Below are 22,735 nucleotides of genomic sequence, written 5' to 3' on the forward strand. Positions count from 1 at the left end.
AGTCACGTGACAGGCCACGCGACTTTCAGCCTTATTGCATTCGTTTTATTGTTTCACCAGTACTAGTCCGGTTTTTTTCTAGCCACACCTCGTAATGTGCTTGGTGACTCTTTGGCAATACACCAGGTAAACTGACAAGAGTTGTTGTGTGGATCAATACATTAAATTTATGGCCTTCCAAAGCAAGGAAGCAAAGGAAGTATTTTTCTGAAGTTTATCAAATATCTTAAAATTATTTCAGTTGGCTTTGGTCAATTTGATACCAAAGCATTCTCTTTCATATCTGTGTCCTGCACAAGATGGGCATTTGAATTATTCTCTAGGAAGCATAATTTCTTGTTTCACGTGAATTGTAAATTATTGCTCTTTATTTATTTATTTTGGTTTTGTTTTTGTTATTGCTCGCGTAGTAACGCATGTATGAAAAGAGTTACGTGAAATACTTTTATTAATGCTGTGCTTTGAAATTCTTTGTCGTCATTACCTTTAAAAAAAATAAATTATATATATATTGAGATCTTATTGTTCTGTATCTGGCCTACACTTAAAGGAACGTTTTTTCGTAACTGTAACTCATGCTAAAACTCAATATATCTTCCCTACTTTATAGCTATTGAAAATTGAAATTACTTTGTCATGAACACTGATGTTACAGTTCGTATGATCGTTCAACAACAAAAGTTTGCAGTGGATTTTATTTCTCGGTAAAACACCATTCAATACCACGACTAGCACAAGAACATGAGACTCTTATTAAAATAATACGTTTTCTCTATAAAGTTTGCCAGACCAGAACAGAGCACAGCAAGATTCTTATTAAATTTTGGAGGTACATTAACTTATTTGTACTGTGAATTATATACTATCAGCAGCCCGCGTCAACCTGCAACACATCATAAAATCTGCTGATCTTCACTGCAAGTCTGGAAGCTAAAAGAAATAATATTGGAAGTAGTTTGAATACGCCGCGGCAGCGGCTCTTTCGTTCGTCGCGCAGCTCAGCACCACAGATAATATTTATATATAACTGAAAAATGTCTCAACAGGATGGGATAATAGGCAAGCAAGCTTTAACAATTAATAATGCAAGTTTTCATTTAAACAACTCTATTAAAACATTTAAATATCTCAATGATTACAGACCTTTATGAATTCACACGTAATGGCGTACATCTCTTAGCCTCGACAAAAGAAAGCTACATTAGCGTTCGCTACTACAATACAGGAGATCTTACTCGCACGACTCTCAGATTAAGAAGACAAAGAAATTAATGTTTATCACGTATTATATACTAGATACTTTTTTAATCTTTGTTCAACATTTTTTGTCTGTGGCGTTTTCATTATTCGCCGACGCAGATATTTTCAAATATAAATAAAAAAAATACATAATTTTATACAATGACACAATATGATACATCTAATTTTCTAATTCCTACATAATATGTTGTTTTTCTACTAGACGTTACAATGCCCCCTGGCAGCAATTGACTAACGTTAAAATGTTCGGCAATATGCTGCCACTAACGTCTGTTTGGTTATTGTCTGTTACATTGGTTGGAACATTCACTTTACACTTCTTAGTCCTTTTACATTGTAGGTTTAATTACACTTTTTATATTATTTTTACACTTTGCGAGGTTACCGTAAACCTAGTCCCAGGGTCATTACATTTATCTGGCTCCCCCATTCGGGCTACGTGCGATCAGAAAACCTGGGAAAACTGCGCCGGAGCCTTGGTCATCTCGCCTGGTTTGTTTTAATACCCAGTTTGATCACAAAAAGTTCAGGCTCTATCCAATGTTCACATGTAACAAAGGCTATTTATGAGAGCATGTTAACCTTTTAGTCTCTTTGTTACCAATATACATTCTACCCTTTTTCATATTTGTGTTCTGTATTGTAATGAAAGTCACTTATTACACATTTTTACAGTAGTATAATGAATCGTCTCTGCACTTACTCACGACAATTGTTTTAAAATGTTCTAGCATTCGTGCAAGTATACTTCATTAATATGACGGAAACATATTATATCTATACATCACTGAACCAATGAATACTTTGAGTCTGCATTGAGTAACTCAAGAAAAAAACAAATGTTTGTCACGTCATTTCGTGTCCAATAAACCCTATTCATATTAGTGCATTAAACACATAGTTGATAGTTCATTTGAATGACAACAATGTTGTACGGAGCTGGCGGCGCGAAGCAATTGTTGAGTAGCGTCGTCTGGAACGCGGCGTGCCAACGGCCGCTGGGTTCGACTATCGACTCTCAGTAACAGCGACGTAGTGCTGACGTGGCGCCCAAGCAGTCGCGAACCGCGCCGACCCATTCGCTGGTGTCGGCGAGTTGCAGTGGTTTACCGCGACTGGCTGGCTTGCGGCACTGCACTCGTCTCTGCTTCTCCGCATGGCTCCCCGTCGTAGTGCATGAAACAAACATTCCACACCGGTGTACGGTCTTTAAGGACACAGATTACTCGCTGTGGAAGAAAGTGCAATTTGTTAAAAGCATTTATTGTTCAGTAAGCCGTCGCTTCACTGGTATGCACAGGATGTTTTGGCGTGATAACAGGTTTCTTGTGGCATTGTGACACTGGTATTCAGGGTTCGTCACACGCACATTGTACTACACACTTTCACTCACTCTCACGGTTGATACACTGCCATAGCGTCTTTCAACCCGCGAAAATGTTTCGGTACACACATACTAAATGTCTCCGTCGAGCGATGTTTATTTGAATCGACTCCGAACGGATCAATAACTACTGTTTTTATACCCTGTCTATTGTTCGTTGAGCACTGCACTAGGACAGTCTGTCACTCAACACTTGACTTATCGACGTATATATTGGTGCAGATACAACAGTCATTTTCTGTCCCTACTACACACAATATTCCGTCCTTTCCTCAATTATTTATGTACACAGTTTATTGTTCATACCTTTTAACTGTTCTTCGCATAATCACTCTCATCTCCATTGCGTCTCTTTGTTTTTACCTTGTCACAACACACTTTTAATATTGTTACTAGGCGTATATGGCCCTTTTGTAAATTTTTTAAAGGTGTGTGATTTTTTTGTACATAGTTTTCCTTTCCTTCTTTCTGTGTAGCTTGCCTGGTTATCACCCATCTAGCAAACAGATTTTACTATGTGCATGACAGTTTGACTTGGGCATATTGCTCAATAAATACTTTATTTAGCACTAGCAGTATTTTTAATGATTTTTCCTACATGACTACAGTGTAGGTTCCGCATTGGTTGACTTAATTCGCGTATCGCGTAATGAATATTCAAGGGCGTGTACCAAGTACACAGGCTTCAATTGAAGCATTGCTACATACAGAGCGGAGTTTACTTGGAACAGGCTTGTTTTTAATTAGCTTCTGCTCCAGTGTCGTTCTCAAATCACTACTGGCAGCAAACATCACATCACATAATTGTTCCATATTACAAAGTCAATTTTTGGCTAGTTAAGACTCTCTCTCTCAGGGTTCCTTATTCTAATACAATTACAACTGTTACCTTACACTATAAGATTGCATCATTAATTGTACTCACATACTACACATAGAAACTGATTCAAGAAATTAATCCTTTGTAAAATGATTCAAGAAATTAATCCTCACTTTATCAACAAGAAGATTGTTCGTTGCTTGATGAGCATATAATATTTTAATGGCTCTAATTGTCTTTAAACAAAATCTTTCCTGTGTAAGCTATTGTTCACTTTCTGATTCCACTTCCTCCAAGTTTAATTACACACAAATTTCTTTCTTAATACTAACATACTTATACTCTAAAACATAATTAACATCTTCTTACAACTATTGCTCTTTATATGTGAGATGTCACTGAATAAATAACTTCACATCTTTACGTGGATACAATCCTTTGATCTTCCCCGTATGGGGATGTGCTAACAAATAGCTACATTCGTGTGGCATGCTTATTACTTCAAAGGGCCCTGAATATAGCAATTGCCACTTACTATTCTGTTTTAAGGTGGCTGAGGATTTAGGGTGGTTCCGAATAAGTACTAGGTCTCCTACATTATATTTCTGTTCGTTATTATACCTCGATCGTACATCTTTTTTCTCTTTGGCCACTACTTCTCTCCTCGACCAAGGGATGGAGTAAGTTGCGCGACAGTATGTTTTGTGGGGCATCACCTCTATGTGATAGTGGTACCCTTTGACTATTCCTGGTCGGTCGGTAAATACCATAGTATATTCCGATAGCAGCTGCGTCAACTGTTGCTTTTGTGTATCATTTAAACCTTCGGATTCCTGCACTTTGGTTTGAAATGCCTGAACATTTGTTTCAAAATTTCGATCCTCTAAATTCGGGTAATAGAGGTCTGCTACATGTGAAAAATCACCGAGTTGTAGTACCCAAGGGTTCCTACCTTTGATATTAATTCGATTACAACACGGCACAAGTACCTCCTTCGATTTCATCATAGATAACTCAATCCTCCTACCTCTATTAACTATGCTTAATTTCCCCAAGGAGAGGTCGATCACTGCGTCCCTCTCACGGAGAAAATCTACTCCCAGAATGCAGGCCACCTTTAATCCTTTGACAACGAGGAACGAGCTCACTATGGCTTCGCCCTCCTTACAAATCTCCACCTGCACCTGGTACCTAACTAATTGGCTCTGTGCACTAATGGCTCCAGACACCTTACAATTATTAACCGGGAAAGTCGGAATGCTACGTCCTTTCCCCAGTGCTTTAAACAACTCCATACTCATTACACTTACTGAGGCACCTGTGTCAATGATTATATTCACTGCAACATCATTGATTTTCGCTTCTATTAAGGCTTGCACATTTTCGTTATTATCTTTCTTACATTCGTGCGGTTCGTTCAGTAGATCTTTATCCATACTGACACCGTCGTTGTATCGCAGCATACATATTCCAGGTACATTATCACTCGTGTTGCTCTCACTCCACCCCTCGGCCATCGATGGAGAGCGTATCGAGGCCGATTCTAGTTTGTTGAATTGCTTACTTGTGAGGTACTTGGACGGCTATTGTCCGCGACCTCCACTATATGTACATTCTGATTTGTAGGCCGCCACGGCTGCGCAATAGGCGCGTTTTGCGGTGGTGGTCTATTGTTGTCATACCGGTCATTACCCTGTCGCTCTGGGCTTGTTCGCTGATTCTGCTGCCAATTTCGATTACTATCACTATAATTGCTCTGCCACTGACCTCGCGCATTTTTCCAGCGGTTGGTCCCTGACATTCCGGATTCGTACCGGTCGTCAAATCGACGCTTTTTGTTATAAGTTGGTTGTCCATACCCGTTCTGGTTTCTATCATTACTACAATTTTGCGAATGTTCTTGCCGCTTGTTACCACCCCCACCATTTCCATGGTTGTGGTTTTGTGTACTATTGTTTCTGTCATGTTTACACCCTGATCCATTATTCCGCGAGTGATCGCACGCTGATTTTGCGTCTTCCTGGATCAAGTCTATTGAATCTAGCACAGACAGGAAGTTTTCCATGTCGCTTTCTGGTACGTGTATTAATTTTTCTTTGTAGGCTCGTCCCAGTAGCGCGTTTTGTTATATACTTTTCAAAATACCGTCTCAAATTCCCAAGACGGGGTGAGTACGGTTCGGGATTATATACTTCTTTTCTTAGCCGCTCTTGTATACAAGGCGACCAATATTTCGACAGAAATGCCCTTTCAAATTGTTCATATGTCATGCAGCTGTCTGCTACTTCTGTAGCCCACAACACTGCGTCACCTTGAATGTATGACATGACGTATTGAATTTTCTGTGTTTCATTCCACACACTAGGCAAGATATTTTTAAAGCTCTTTATGAATACTACTGGGTGTACTGACTTCCGTTCAGTAGTAAACGTTTGGAACTGCCTATTTTTGATTAGACTTTCTTCAACTAATATTTTTGAACTACATGGGTTTGCTCCTGGGACATATGCTGTGTGCTCCGAACCGAAGCTACAGGTCTTCGCATTATCGACTACCGATTCCCCATTGTTGTATCGGGTATAAGTTTGTGTGTTGCCAAAACCGTGGGCTGTTGGCGACATAGGTTCCTGTTCCACATGTTTTCTGCCTTGTGCTAAACCTTTCTCCAGGTCGGATATCCGTTTGTTAATATTCACTTGCCACTGCGGAATATCCTCACTGAGTATTTGTTTGATGGTTTGCACGTCGTTCTGTACCTGACCATTTACTGCGGCACTGAACGATTCGGAATCTCTATTTGCTATGGCTGCTTCTACTTTAGAATTAATATTTTTGTCAATCTCACTCTCCTTCACTTCTAGCCATGAGTTGAATTCGGTTTCGATTTTAGTTGCTTGTTCGTTCCACTTCTGCTCTACAAGCTGTGTGGAATCTATTTCTAGCTTTTCTACTCGGTTGGCTAATACACCTATTTCGTCTACCCTGTTAGCGTTTGCTACTTGCAGGTTGTTGACCTGTACCGTCAACTCCTGCACGGCCTTAGGTATCGACTCATAATTTTGTTTCATATCTGCAATCTCCTTTTTCATATTTTCTAACGATTGCACAAGTTGCTGGTCCCGCTCAGCTTGCTGGCGATCCCTCTCAGCCTGCTGGCGATCTCGCTCGGCTTGCTGGGCAAGTAAATTTTCCTCTAGCCTGCGATCTCGCTCAGCTTGCTGGCGATCCCTCTCAGCCTGCTGACGATCTCGCTCGGCTTGCTGTTGCGCAAATTCTGCCTGGTAATTTAGCACACGCTCTAATATAGCCTGAAGTGAATACCCACCAGGCAGATTACCACTCTCTGGTTCCTGCTTTTCTGGTGGTGGTGCAATTTCTTTATCTGCATCTCCTTGAGCACTAGTGGGCGGTGGCACCACTTCCTGTGCCCCTGCCCCCACATTTTCGCATGTTATATCCTCAAAGAGAGTACTTGTACTGCTTAAGGTACCCGGTTCTACATTTCCTGCACTAACTAATTGTTGTTCCTCAGTATCCATATTGCTCGGACGTTGACTACGCAACTTAACCATATTCCTAAATTGCTTATTTGAACACAAAATCTGACAGTTTTGCCACTTGCACACAAAATACGTTAATTTATCTACACTACACTGCCCACTGAAAATTACTATCTACCATTCAACTTTGTCCTGTCACAAACACTAACATCAAACTACGCACAATATGCACACCACTAGCGATATGAGATCACTTCACTGGAGCTCAGCTTCTACAGACAGGACAATTACACTGTAGTCTTACCTTTATTTTATCTGATCTCGGGGTTCGGCTGCCCCCGGATTACGTAGTCGTTACAGTTTCTCAGTACTATCAGGATCGTCTTCTCTGACTCGCTTGCAGTAGTACGTTTTTCATGAAAGAGTGGTTGCACATTCATTAATACATGGCATTAAATATCTCAATGATTACAGACCTTTATGAATTCACACGTAATGGCGTACATCTCTTAGCCTCGACAAAAGAAAGCTACATTAGCGTTCGCTACTACAATACAGGAGATTTTACTTGCACGACTCTCAGATTAAGAAGACAAAGAAATTAATGTTTATCACGTATTATATACTAGATACTTTTTTAATCTTTGTTCAACATTTATTGTCTGTGGCGTTTTCATTATTCACCGACGCAGATATTTTCAAATATAAATAAAAAAAAAATACATAATTTTATACAATGACACAATATGATACATCTAATTTTCTAATTCCTACATAATATGTTGTTTTTCTACTAGACGTTACACTTGCTGTGACATTTGGGTTAAATGACCTTTTATGTTCCAGAGAGGCTGAGTGCACTGCTTAAAAAGTTATTTGAAACACATGTTTCTGGAGATGTGACAGAAGAGCTTGTCAAAACAGCAGCAAATGGAGATGCACAGAAGTGTGAAGATTCCCTTAAGAGACCTGATGCAGATGTAAATGGTGTATTTGGAGGTCATACAGCTCTGCAGGCTGCAAGCCAGAATGGCCATTTAGAAGTAATCAAAATCTTGCTACGACATAAGGCTGATGTGGAAATAGAGGTTAGTATATATTACGTGTGTCAAATTGAATGCTTACTAGTGCTCAGTGTTTAGTTAACAACTTACAGTATGCTGGAAACTTATTTACATAGACTTTGATGTTGCTTTATAGGATAAAGATGGTGACAGAGCAGTGCATCATGCAGCTTTTGGCGACGAACCAGGTGTAATGGAACTCCTTGCTCATGCTGGTGCAGATTTGAATGCTCGAAATAAGAGGCGCCAGACTGCTCTACATATTGCTGTGAACAAAGGTCATGTTGGAGTAGTAAAAACACTTCTAGAGCTCGGATGTCATCCCAGCTTACAGGTATTTCTGAATATTCTGCTTCTGGTATTGATTGTTGAAAATAGTTTGCCGTATTTATCTGACTATAGAAATATTTTGCTCAAATCCATAATTCAAAAAATACAGGTGGTTTTACATTTACAGATAAAGCTTTGGTAGTTGAGGTCACACGCAGATTTAATTTGACGATTTCAGAAGGTTGGGAGGGGTACTAGCTTTGCCAAGCACTAGGATGAATGTTGCGAGAGAAGTGGTGGATGGCAAGCAAATTTCGTGGTATTACCTACAATGGAAATGCATCTCCCACACCCTGCTTTTTGTGAACATTTACTGCGCTTGAACTGCAACCTGCTAGAAGCTAATTATAATCGGAATTGAACTGGCTTTACAACAGAAAAATACCAAACAATAGTACACATTTCTACAGGAGACAAATTAATGCTATCATAAACATGTTCAAACAGAATACACAAGATGCTAGACGAAAAATGAAATACAAGGTACAACAACAGCACTATGGCTGCTATTGCTCAACAGTGATGTTGATTGTCAAGTTTGGCAAAAATAAGGACACACACTGTTAGTGAGAAGTGTTCGAATTTTTGCCGATTCAGTACAAGGGAACTGAAAAGACAACACATTGTTGATAAATGTGGATATACGTAGGTTGGAACTTAAATAGTGGCAACTATTTATTCACAACCAATTCAAAAGAGTTACACGTTTGCACCTGTAACTGTCTTTCAAAGTAGTCACCAGCATTGTGTAGAACCCATTAACAGCTATGTGGAAGGCGTAGTATACCGTTAGCAGAGTCTGTTCTGTTGATGGTGCGAATGGAGCGGTCTACTGGTTGTGGAATCTCTGGAACAGTTTTAAAGCGAATGCCATGAAGTGGTTCCTTCATCTTTGGAATCAAATCAAAGTCACAAGGACTTAAGTCCGTGGAGTATGGTGGATGGTACAGTACTTCCCAGTCCCATCGACCGAACAGAGCAGCCACACCTTGTGCTGTTTGCGCCCATACATATTCGTGCAAAATAATGGGTGGATACGCGGAAAGTGTCGCCACTTCTTTTGCGAAGCTGGTCACAGTTGATGCTCCAAATACGACCAGAACTGTTCCAGTGATTCGACTGGCAGTAGACCGCTCCATTCGCACCATCAACAAAACAGGCTCTGCTAACGGTATACTAAGTCTTCCACATCACTGGCAACGGCTCTTCACAACACTGGTGACTACTTTGAAGGACAGTAACAGGTGCAAACATGTAACTCTTTTGTATCGGTTGTGAATAAATAGTTGTCACTATTTAAGTTCCAACCCTCGTACAAGTTCATGGTTGGTTCACGCAAACAGTACAACAGTTATATTACGTTATTGGTAATTCATGAAGCAGAAGTCACAGACAGCTGCAGAGTAAGAAGAAAATTTGAAGTCACAGAAGTGAATGTGTAACGTCTATGCTCGGGCGTACGTTAACTCTTTAAAGCCTGTACTATGGTAAGTTGACAGGCTTCACCTTATAAGAAAGGATTTTAGTAAATATGTTGACCGCGTGTACCTGAATGGAGGCAAAATCAGACTTACACCCACTCAGTAACAACAATGATACGTCAAGCAAGTATAAAGTGCAACTACACGTTAGGACGGGCAAGAAACATACACAGCAGATGCTACCAATTGTTAATAATATGGTCGCCAGCCTAATTAGGCATTAAGTGAGTATTTCCCTTGTACAAGTGGAGTTACGTACAAGCATAACAACACGTAGTAATACGGCATTATATGGAAAATTTTGGAACCAGAAAAATCTACTGAACTAATATTTTCCCTTTCTGTACTAATTTGGACAAGCTATAAATACACAACATTACACTATAATGATTACTACAAACTGCGTTTTGTCTATTAATCCGACTGAAATCGGGCATAGGTTACCCTAGAAATAGCACTTTTGAATCACACGTACAATGTCAATTTTAATAAGGGTAAAACACTGATAAATTTAGATTTTATATTGACTTTAACTTTGCTGGTCAAATCAGTTCAGTACACTTCAGAATTTAAATGAATAGGAAAGAAAGGAGTGGAGGGGGGGCCCTGAAACTGTTATGATCACTGTGTTGAAACTATTAACTATTGAAAGCATTAAGCACTCAAGATTTACAATATGTGAGTTACTACTATTTTTGTCTTATTACTTCCTCATTTAACTACCATTATTTTTGTCTGAAATTAATTATGCTTCATTACTAAATTAATTCCAAAATTATCTTCCAACTTTGTCAGACCTTTGTTCTTTGCTTATAGTTTCACTAACAATAAAGCTCCTTAAACATCTTTCTAGCATAGATAGGTCTGCAGGTAATTCTTATTAACATAAACTTTAAATCTTCATTTCGGGACACTCGGATTGCACAACATGTGGAAAGGACCCTGTCTAGGTTAGTGACGAGGATAATTAATTGATAGGACAATTCTGGTAAAAGTTAAGTTGTTATTGAACAGTCAGGAACAAAATTAACACTGGTCCACACGAATACAATTCTAAAGATTCAACCTGTTCGTGTCGATGCGGCGGTTGGCGGGCAGCGAGATGGCGAGGCGCACAGCACACATACAATCACAGCCATGGCTCTTGGTGTATCGGCACTTTGCTTCTTCTTAGCGTCGCAATCCTTTCCAATTTAGTGCCTATAGAATACAGCCATGCTGTATAGTCGTCGGAAACGGCACATCCGAGGCTCAATGAAATCACGTTTTCCAGGAGAGCCTCCTCGATCCAGAGCGTGTTTCTCAGACCGATGCCCAACTCCGACTATATTGCTGAGCCCGTTATGCCATGCCGCGCCCGTGTGCATTTTCCCGCGCTCGCCTGCCATCCACCTTTTACCGCTCCCCTACAGACAGGGTATTCACCAAAGGTTTTACATTCCACATATCCTAATACATTGCCTACATATGGACCAGACGCACAATTACAATTTTAGACATATTACAATAGATTCAACATGGGTTACACTTCAATTCTGTTACAGCATTGCTTGAAATTTGACATAAATATTAATATTCACCTCGAAAGTTGCTTACAGTTTCTTTAACATAATGACACGAAAAGAAAAAGAAATGAAATCAAAACATTGCTTACACTAATTTATCGAAAATCAGAAGAAAAAATTATTATATGTACAGTTGTTGTTGTTACAAATGTTCTTAGGGGGGCATCATATGAAGAATATATGAAGGAACACCTGTTCCACGTGACAGACTTCCAGGGGACTAAAGCAGGAAGTGTTTCATGAATTGTAGCAACAGATAGTTTAGTTCATGTGAGAGAAGCATGATGAAAGCTTACATTAGTCATTCAAGAAACTACAGTCTGAGATAAGCTTCATTTCTTGCTCACAATATGCCTGAAAAGGCTACAGAATGCAACTCACTTGCAGCAAGCCTTGTAGCTGCAGCAAGGTGCAGTCATCATACAGAAGGTAGCGTCAGTGCTCTCACCCACATGGTAGGCATCTCATCAACACATGACATCACACATTCATTCATTCATTCATTCATTCATTGTGTTCTGTAGAGCCTACCACGAAGGAGAAACTTCAAGGATGTAGAACAAGTCAATGTAAACATTACCACTAGACAAAAACATCAGAAAAACCTAATGTGTATACTACACCAACAATAAACTATTAATGTAATGCTTAGTGTTAGTCATGCTTGTTGTTGTTGTGGTCTTCAGTCCAGAGACTGGTTTGATGCAGCTATCCATGCTACTCTATCCTGCGCAAGCCTCATCATCTCCCAGTACCTACTGCAGCCTACATCCTTCTTAATCTGCTTAGTGTATTCATCTCTTGGTCTCCCTCTACAATTTTTACCGTCAGTGCTGCCCACCAGTGCTAAATTGGTGATCCCTTGATGTCTCAGAACATGTCCTACCAACCGATCCCTTCTTCTAGTCAAGTTGTGCCACAAACTCCTCTTCTCCCCAATTCTGTTCAATACCTCCTCATTAGTTATGTGGTCTACCCATCTAGTCTTCAGCAATCTTTTGTAACACCACATTTCAAAGGCTTCTATTCTCTTCTTGTCCAAACTATTTATCGTCCATGTTTCACCTCCACTGCCTACACTCCGCAGAAATACTTTCAGAAAAGACTTCCTGACATTTAAATCTATACTCGATGTTAACAAATTTCTCTTCTTCAGCAATGCTTTCCTTGCCATTGCCAGTCTACATTTTATATCATCTCTACTTCGACCACCATCAGTTAGTTTGCTCCCCTAATAGCAAAATTCATTTACTACTTTAAGTGTCTCATTTCCTAATCTAATTACCTCAGTATCACCTGATTTGATTCGAGTACATTCCATTATTCTCGTTTTGCTTTTGTTGATGTTCATCTTATATCCTCCTTTCAAGACACTGTCCATTCCATTCACATGCTCTTCCAGTTCCTTTGCTGTTTCTGACAGAATTACAATGTCATTGTCAAACCTCAAAGTTTTTATTTCTTCTCCATAGATTTTTACTCCTACTCTGAATTATTCTATTGTTTCCTTTACTGCTTGCTCAATATAAAGATTGAATAACATCGGGGATAGGCTACAACCCTGTCACACTCCCTTTCCAACCACTGCTTCCCTTTCATCTAGATCTACATCTACATTTATACTCCGCAAGCCACCCAACAGTGTGTGGCGGAGGGCACTTTACGTGCCACTGTCATTACCTCCCTTTCATGTTCCAGTCGCGTATGGTTCGCGGGAAGAACGACTGTCTGAAAGCCTCCGTGCACACTCTAATCTCTCTAATTTTACATTCGTGATCTCCTCGGGAGGTATAAGTAGGGGGAAGCAATATATTCGATACCTCATCCAGAAACGCACCCTCTCGAAACCTGGCGAACAAGCTACACCGCGATGCAGAGTGCCTCTCTTGCAGAGCCTGCCACTTGAGTTTATTAAACATCTCCATAACGCTATCACGGTTACCAAATAACCCTGTGACGAAACGCGCCGCTCTTCTTTGGATTATCTCTATCTCCTCCGTCAACCTGATCTGGTACGGATCCCACACTGATGAGCAATACTCAAGTATAGGTTGAACGAGTGTTTTGTAAGCCACCTCCTTTGTTGCTGGACTACATTTTCTAAGCACTCTCCCAATGAATCTCAACCTGGTACCCGCCTTACCAACAATTAATTTTATATGATCATTCCACTTCAAATCGTTCCGCACGCATACTCCCAGAAATTTTACAGAAGTAACTGCTACCAGTGTTTGTTCTGCTATCATATAATCATACAATAAAGGATCCTTCTTTCTATGTATTTGCAATACATTACATTTGTCTATGTTAAGGGACAGTTGCCACTCCCTGCACCAAGTGCCTATCCGCTGCAGATCTTCCTGCATTTCGCTACAATTTTCTAATGCTGCAACTTCTCTGTATACTACAGCATCATCCGCGAAAAGCCGCATGGAACTGCCGACACTATCTACTAGGTCATTTGTATATATTGTGAAAAGCAATGGTCCCATAACACTCCCCTGTGGCACGCCAGAGGTTACTTTAATGTCTGTAGACGTCTCTCCATTGATAACAACATGCTGTGTTCTGTTTGCTAAAAACTCTTCAATCCAGCCACACAGCTGGTCTGATATTCCGTAGGCTCTTACTTTGTTTATCAGGCGACAGTGCGGAACTGTATCGAACGCCTTCCGGAAGTCAAGAAAAATAGCATCTACCTGGGAGCCTGTATCTAATATTTTCTGGGTCTCGTGAACAAATAAAGCGAGTTGGGTCTCACACAATCGCTGTTTCCGGAATCCTTGTTGATTCCTACATAGTAGATTCTGGGTTTCCAAAAACGACATGATATTCGAGCAAAAAACATGTTCTAAAATTCTACAACAGATTGACGTCAGAGATATAGGTCTATAGTTTTGCGCATCTGCTCGACGACCCTTCTTGAAAACTGGGACTACCTGTGCTCTTTTCCAGTAATTTGGAACCCTCCGTTCCTCTAGAGACTTGCGGTACACGGCTGTTAGAAGGGGGGCAAGTTCTTTCGCGTACTCTGTGTAGAATCGAATTGGTATCCCGTCAGGTCCAGTGGACTTTTCTCATTTGAGTGATTCCAGTTACTTTTCTATTCCTTGGACACTTATTTTGATGTCAGCCATTTTTTCGTTTGTGCGAGGATTTAGAGAAGGAACTGCAGTGCGGTCTTCTTCTGTGAAACAGCTTTGGAAAAAGGTGTTTAGTATTTCAGCTTTACGCGTGTCATCCTCTGTTTCAATGCCATCATCATCCCAGAGTGTCTGGATATGCTGTTTCGAGCCACTTACTGATTTAACGTAAGACCAGAACTTCCTAGGATTTTCTGTCAAGTCGGTACATAGAATTTTACTTTCGAATTCACTGAACGCTTCACGCATAGCCCTCCTTACGCTAACTTTGACATCGTTTAGCTTCTGTTTGTCTGAGAGGTTTTGGCTGCGTTTAAACTTGGAGTGAAGCTCTCTTTGCTTTCGCAGTAGTTTCCTAACTTTGTTGTTGTACCACGGTGGGTTTTTCCCGTCCCTCACAGTTTCACTCGGCACGTACCTGTCTAAAACGCATTTTACGATTGCCTTGAACTTTTTCCATAAACACTCAACATTGTCAGTGTCGGAACAGAAATTTTCGTTTTGATCTGTTAGGTAGTCTGAAATCTGCCTTCTATTACTCTTGCTAAACAGATAAACCTTCCTCCCTTTTTTATATTCCTATTAACTTCCATATTCAGGGATGCTACAACGGCCTTATGATCACTGATTCCCTGTTCTGCACTTACAGAGTCGAAAAGTTCGGGTCTGTTTGTTATCAGTAGGTCCAAGATGTTATCTCCACTAGTCGGTTCTCTGTTTAATTGCTCGAGGTAATTTTCGGATAGTGCACTCAGTATAATGTCACTCGATGCTCTGTCCCTACCACCCGTCCTAAACATCTGAGTGTCCCAGTCTATATCTGGTAAATTGAAATCTCCACCTAAGACTATAACATGCTGAGAAAATTTATGTGAAATGTATTCCAAATTTTCTCTCAGTTGTTCTGCCACTAATGCTGCTGAGTCGGGAGGTCGGTAAAAGGAGCCAATTATTAACCTAGCTCGGTTGTTGAGTGTAACCTCCACCCATAATAATTCACAGGAACTATCCACTTCTACTTCACTACAGGATAAACTACTACTAACAGCGACGAACACTCCACCACCGGTTGCATGCAATCTATCCTTTCTAAACACCGTCTGTACTTTTGTAAAAATTTCGGTAGAATTTATCTCTGGCTTCAGCCAGCTTTCTGTACCTATAACGATTTCAGCTTTGGTGCTTTCTATCAGCGCTTGAAGTTCCGGTACTTTACCAACGCAGCTTCGACAGTTGACAATTACAATACCGATTGCTGCTTGGTCCCCGCATGTCCTGACTTTGCCCCGCACCCATTGAGGCTGTTGCCCTTTCTGTACTTGCCCAAGGCCATCTAACCTAAAAAACTGCCCAGCCCATGCCACACAACCCCTGCTACCCGCGTAGCCGGTTGTTGTGTGTAGTGGACTCCTGACCTATCCAGCGGAACCCGAAACCCCACCACCCTATGGCGCAAGTCGAGGAATCTGCAGCCCACATGGTCGCAGAACCGTCTCAGTCTCTGATTCAGACCCTCCACTCGGCTCTGTACCAAAGGTCCGCAGTCAGTCCTGTCGACGATGCTGCAGATGGTGAGCTCTGCTTTCATCCCGCTAGCGAGACTGGCAGTCTTCACCAAATTAGATAGCCGCCGGAAGCCAGAGAGGATTTCCTCCAATCCATAGCGACACACATCATTGGTGCCGACATGAGCGACCACCTGCAGATGGGTGCACCCTGTACCCTTCATGGCATCCGGAAGGACCCTTTCCACATCTGGAATGACTCCCCCCGGTATGCACACGGAGTGCACATTGGTTTTCTTCCCCTCTCTTGCTGCCATTTCCCTAAGGGGCCCCATTACGCGCCTGACGTTGGAGCTCCCAACTACCAGTAAGCCCACCCTCTGCGACCGCCCAGATCTTGCAGACTGAGGGGCAACCTCTGGAACAGGACAAGCAGCCATGTCAGGCCGAAGATCAGTATCAGCCTGAGACAGAGCCTGAAACCGGTTCGTCAGACAAACTGGAGAGGCCTTCTGTTCAGCCCTCCGGAATGTCTTTCGCCCCCTGCCACACCTTGAGACGACCTCCCACTCTACCACAGGTGAGGGATCACCCTCAATGCGGGCATGCCCCTTGACTCTTATAACTGCCATCTGGTTTCTGTACAAATTGTAAATAGCCTTTCGCTCCCTGTATTTTACCCCTGCCACCTTCAGAATTTGAAGGAGAGTATTCCAGTCAACATTGTCAAAAGCTTTCTCTAAGTCTACAAATGCTAGAAACGTAGGTTTGCCTTTTCTTAATCTATCTTCAAAGGTAAGTCGTAGGGTCAGTATTGCCTCATATGTTCCAACATTTATACGGAATCCAAACTGATCTTCCCCCTACATCGGCTTCTACCAGTTTTTCCATTTGTCTTTAAAGAATTCATGTTAGTATTTTGCAACCATGACGTATTAAACTGATAGTTCGGTAATTTTCACATCTGTCAACACCTGCTTTTTTTTTGGGATTGGAATTATTATATTCTTCTTGAAGTCTGAGGATATTTTGCCTGTCTCATACATCTTGCTAACCAGCTGGCTCTCCCAAGGCTATCAGTAGTCCTAATGGAATGTTTATCATATCTCCCATTTCATCATCATATACATGCTCTTCCATTTTCATAATATTGTCCTCAAGTACACCGCCCTTTTATAGACCCTCTATATACTCCTTCCACCTTTCTGCTTTCCCTTCTTTGCTTAGAACTGGGTTTCCATCTGAGCTCTTGATATTCAAACAGGTGGTTCTAATTTCTCCAAAAGTTTCTTTAATTTTTCTGTAGGTAGTATCTATCTTACGCCAAGTGATGTATGCCTCTATATCCTTACATTTGTCCTCTAGCCATCCCTGCTTAGCCATTTTGCACTTTCTGTCGATCTCATTTTTGAGACGTTTGTATTCCTTTTTGCCTGCTTCATTTACTGCATTTTTATATTTTCTCCTTTCATCAATTAAATTCAATATTTCTTCAGTTACCCAAGGATTTCTACTAGCCCTTGTCTTTTTGCCTACTTGATCCTCTGCTGCTTTCACTATTTCATCTCTCAAAGCTACCCATTCTTAATCTGCAGTATTTCTTTCCCCGATTCTTGTCAATCGTTCTCTTATGCTTTCCCTGAAACTCTCTACAACCTCTCGTTCTTTCAGTTTATCCAGGTCCCAGCTCCTTAAATTCCCACCTTTTTGCAGTTTCTTCAGTTTCAATCTGCAGTTCATAACCAAGAGATTGTGGTCAGAATCCATATCTGCCCCTGGAAATGTCTTACAATTTAAAACCTGGTTCCTAAATCTCTGTCTTACCATTATATAATCCATCCCAATTCTTCCAGTATCTCCAGGCCTCTTCCACTTCTGCCACTTAAATTTACTGAAAGCTACTGCTGTGAAAGAAAGCTGCTGTCTCTTCAGTTTTGTTACACAGCTGCTGTTTGTCTGCTGTTAGTAGCTTAAGAGTTACTTGATTTCAATGGTATTTTTCAAAGAAAACATTTTTACATCTATATGTATTGAATCCTATTTATAATTTATTATAACTTGCTGCACAGCATACAACAAATGTTTGTATTTGCTATGGAGCTAACAGAACTGTTCAGTCCCTGATTCTAAATATTCATATAAGTTTTTTGACTGCCTGTCTATTGATCTTATAATATAACATTAATATATATTCAGATCATTTGTAGAAACAGTGGATAGTGAGAAAGGCTGTTAATTTTTATTGGAATTGGTAGATATTCTCAATTTCTTACTTTTCATTAGATGGGTGCTTCTTGAATGTCATACCACCAGAGACATAACTCCACTCTGATCCCTTTACAAGGAGGCAAAGTCTGCATGAAAATTATTTTTGTGTCCTGTGTTGTGATTTGTACATCACAGCTCAGTTGAAACTGATTTTTATTATTGGCAACAAAGACTATTAATGACTCAGTGTATTGGGAAGCAAGTGTAAGAATTTTTAGATCCTTAAAAATGCTCATGCAGGGTGTACAATTATATACTTTAGACAATATTCTAATTGTTTCTTCTCCTGAACAAACACCTCATTTATTTTGCGTGCTGCCCCAGAAGACAACAGGGAATGAAAACATGCATAATAAGGCAACACTTTTGCCTTCGGAGCAACACAGTGAGAGACACTTCTAAGGGCATAAGATGCTGCAGTGAGCTTCTTGACAAGGTTATCCATGTGTTGACTGCATTTTAACTTGTTATCCGTGAGTTCTACACCCTGTGCTTCATTCCGTTAAATATCTACTTCTTTTAATGATTGAACATTGTTGACTGAGGAACTCACTGAATGGAGCAATATGTTTGTTCTCTGATGGATGATGATTTAGAATCAAGCTTCAGAGTAGTCAAGTTTCCATGTTGAGAGTGAGTGGAATGCAAAATATCTTGTTTTGCATGAAGTTGTCAAGTAACTTGGTAATTGATTATGTGACCAGAATCAATAATGATAGACATTAGGTCTTCCTTATCATCCAAAAATTTGATAGCTTGAAAATATACTGGAGGTCTTATCTGACCTTTTGTTCTACCAGGTGATGATTTGTTTTTCTACTTGTGCACTGCAGTTTGTGAAAATCACAAGAGAAACCATGGTAAATGTGGCTGAAGTGAATTTTGTAACACAGGTATCTAAACATAAGATTGTATAACTGATCTTGCTCTCAGCCTTTAAAAATTCTTTACCGTGTGAAATCCAAAGGTGCTGCAATTAGAGCCTCTGTGTATCATGACCTTATGAAATTGGGCTGTAGAGGATGGAAAGCATGAATGTTGGATTATGTTGATTGATGGAGAATTTTTGAAGAGGCCGTGGCTCACAGTGAACTGTAGAGCTGAAGGAGAAGGAGAAGAAGAAGTGTATTGGCACAGAATTGTAGAGGTCATTGATATGTCCAAAGGAATCTTCTGCTAATCGTTTGTAAGTAAGTTCACAAAGCATCAACAGTGGTCGCCAAAGGACAGTGATGAATGAACTGCCAACCAGCCCTCTCTGAAACATGTTTTGTGGGTAGCGTGATGGGCAGGAGACAGAATAGGTGAGCAGGGCTACCCCAAATTCTCTGAAAAAGGCTTGCATATTCCATACCCGAGAAGAATGAGCATTGTTTTGCTGGAATATGGCTTAGCGTTGGCTGAAGGAGGATTGATAATGCCAGTAAACTTTGAGTATGACGTAGGTTGCAAATAATCAAGTAATATTGTACCAAGAAAGGAGATTGGTAAATTGGTATCATTAGGAGAGAGTTGTGTACTCTGAATATGGCCAATTTCCATGTTTAGGAAATGGTACGTAGCATTAAAGCAAAGATCGTGTTCACAGCAATGGTTTTCTGTAGCTTAATATAGCATCATTTGTGTGCAGTACAGTTTTCCTTGCACCACAGGTTGAAGAGAATATATGTGTTTGAATGCTGATGCAATGCCAACTGAGGAAAACCTCACAGGAATATGAGCTGCTTCCTGCTCAGCGCCACACAGTCATTAGCAAAGCAAAATAAATATTTCAGCTGTTACAGTATTTCAGAGGTATACACTCAGTTACATGGATCAGAGCCTTGAAATAAGCTTTTATCTGCATTCTCATTGTAAAAATGCAAGACTCAAATTTTGTAACAGTAGCATTGAAGTCGATGTCTAGCCACAAAATTTATGTTTCCTGTAACTGTCCTACATCTACATCTACATCTACATTCATACTCCGCAAGCCACCCAACGGTGTGTGGCGGAGGGCACCTTACGTGCCACTGTCATTACCTCCCTTTCCTGTTCCAGTCGCGTATGGTTCGCGGGAAGAACGACTGTCTGAAAGCCTCTGTGCGCGCTCTAATCTCTCTAATTTTACATTCGTGATCTCCTCGGGAGGTATAAGTAGGGGGAAGCAATATACTCGATACCTCATCCAGAAACGCACCCTCTCGAAACCTGGCGAGCAAGCTACACCGCGATGCAGAGCGCCTCTCTTGCAGAGTCTGCCACTTGAGTTTATTAAACATCTCCGTAACGCTATCATGGTTACCAAACAACCCTGTGACGAAACGCGCCGCTCTTCTTTGGATCTTCTCTATCTCCTCCGTCAACCCGATCTGGTACGGATCCCACACTGATGAGCAATACTCAAGTATAGGTCGAACGAGTGTTTTGTAAGCCACCTCCTTTGTTGCTGGACTACATTTTCTAAGCACTCTCCCAATGAATCTCAACCTGGTACCCGCCTTACCAACAATTAATTTTATGTGATCATTCCACTTCAAATCGTTCCGCACGCTTACTCCCAGATATTTTACAGAAGTAACTGCTACCAGTGTTTGTTCCGCTATCATATAATCATACAATAAAGGATCCTTCTTTCTATGTATTCGCAATACATTACATTTGTCTATGTTAAGGGACAGTTGCCACTCCCTGCACCAAGTGCCTATCCGCTGCAGATCTTCCTGCATTTCGATACAATTTTCTAATGCTGCAACTTCTCTGTATACTACAGCATCATCCGCGAAAAGCCGCATGGAACTTCCGACACTATCTACTAGGTCATTTATATATATTGTGAAAAGCAATGGTCCCATAACACTCCCCTGTGGCACGCCAGAGGTTACCTTAACGTCTGTAGACGTCTCTCCATTGATAACAACATGCTGTGTTCTGTTTGCTAAAAACTCTTCAATCCAGCCACACAGCTGGTCTGATATTCCGTAGGCTCTTACTTTGTTTATCAGGCGACAGTGCGGAACTGTATCGAACGCCTTCCGGAAGTCAAGAAAAATAGCATCTACCTGGGAGCCTGTATCTAATATTTTCTGGGTCTCATGAACAAATAACGCGAGTTGGGTCTCACACGATCGCTGTTTCCGGAATCCATGTTGATTCCTACATAGTAGATTCTGGGTTTCCAAAAACGACATGATACTCGAGCAAAAAACATGTTCTAAAATTCTACAACAGATCGACGTCAGAGATATAGGTCTATAGTTTTGCGCATCTGCTCGACGACCCTTCTTGAAGACTGTGACTACCTGTGCTCTTTTCCAATCATTTGGAACCCTCCGTTCCTCTAGAGACTTGCGGTACACGGCTGTTAGAAGGGGGGCAAGTTCTTTCGCGTACTCTGTGTAGAATCGAATTGGTATCCCGTCAGGTCCAGTGGACTTTCCTCTGTTGAGTGATTCCAGTTGCTTTTCTATTCCTTGGACACTTACTTCGATGTCAGCCATTTTTTCGTTTGTGCGAGGATTTAGAGAAGGAACTGCAGTGCGGTCTTCCTCTGTGAAACAGCTTTGGAAAAAGGTGTTTAGTATTTCAGCTTTACGCGTGTCATCCTCTGTTTCAATGCCATCATCATCCCGGAGTGTCTGGATATGCTGTTTCGAGCCACTTACTGATTTAACGTAAGACCAGAACTTCCTAGGATTTTCTGTCAAGTCTGTACATAGAATTTTACTTTCGAATTCACTGAACGCTTCTCGCATAGCCCTCCTTACGCTAACTTTGACATCGCTTAGCTTCTGTTTGTCTGAGAGGTTTTGGCTGCGTTTAAACTTGGAGTGAAGCTCTCTTTGCTTTCGCAGTAGTTTCCTAACTTTGTTGTTGTACCACGGTGGGTTTTTCCCGTCCCTCACAGTTTCACTCGGCACGTACCTGTCTAAAACGCATTTTACGATTGCCTTGAACTTTTTCCATAAACACTCAACATTGTCAGTGTCGGAACAGAAATTTTCGTTTTGATCTGTTAGGTAGTCTGAAATCTGCCTTCTATTACTCTTGCTAAACAGATAAACCTTCCTCCCTTTTTTTATATTCCTATTAACTTCCATATTCAGGGATGCTACAACGGCCTTATGATCACTGATTCCCTGTTCTGCACTTACAGAGTCGAAAAGTTCGGGTCTGTTTGTTATCAGTAGGTCCAAGATGTTATCTCCACGAGTCGGTTCTCTGTTTAATTGCTCGAGGTAATTTTCGGATAGTGCACTCAGTATAATGTCACTCGATGCTCTGTCCCTACCACCCGTCCTAAACATCTGAGTGTCCCAGTCTATATCTGGTAAATTGAAATCTCCACCTAAGACTATAACATGCTGAGGAAATTTATGTGAAATGTATTCCAAATTTTCTCTCAGTTGTTCTGCCACTAACGCTGCTGAGTCGGG

General features: G+C 40.9%; 1 protein-coding gene across 3 annotated transcripts in view; it reads left to right on the plus strand.

Annotated features, from left to right (window-relative positions):
- Positions 1-22,735, plus strand: part of LOC126262878 (E3 ubiquitin-protein ligase mib1) — a 662,829-nt gene that overhangs the window by 63,645 nt on the left and 576,449 nt on the right. For all 3 annotated transcript variants that reach the window (XM_049959750.1, XM_049959748.1, XM_049959749.1), the window contains exons 9-10: positions 7,811-8,052; positions 8,165-8,362. In XM_049959750.1, coding sequence (XP_049815707.1) covers positions 7,811-8,052; positions 8,165-8,362 — 440 coding nt within the window. The remainder of the gene's footprint in view (positions 1-7,810; positions 8,053-8,164; positions 8,363-22,735) is intronic.

Source organism: Schistocerca nitens, chromosome 6 (genome assembly GCF_023898315.1).
Source record: "Schistocerca nitens isolate TAMUIC-IGC-003100 chromosome 6, iqSchNite1.1, whole genome shotgun sequence".
Lineage (NCBI taxonomy): Eukaryota > Metazoa > Arthropoda > Insecta > Orthoptera > Acrididae > Schistocerca > Schistocerca nitens.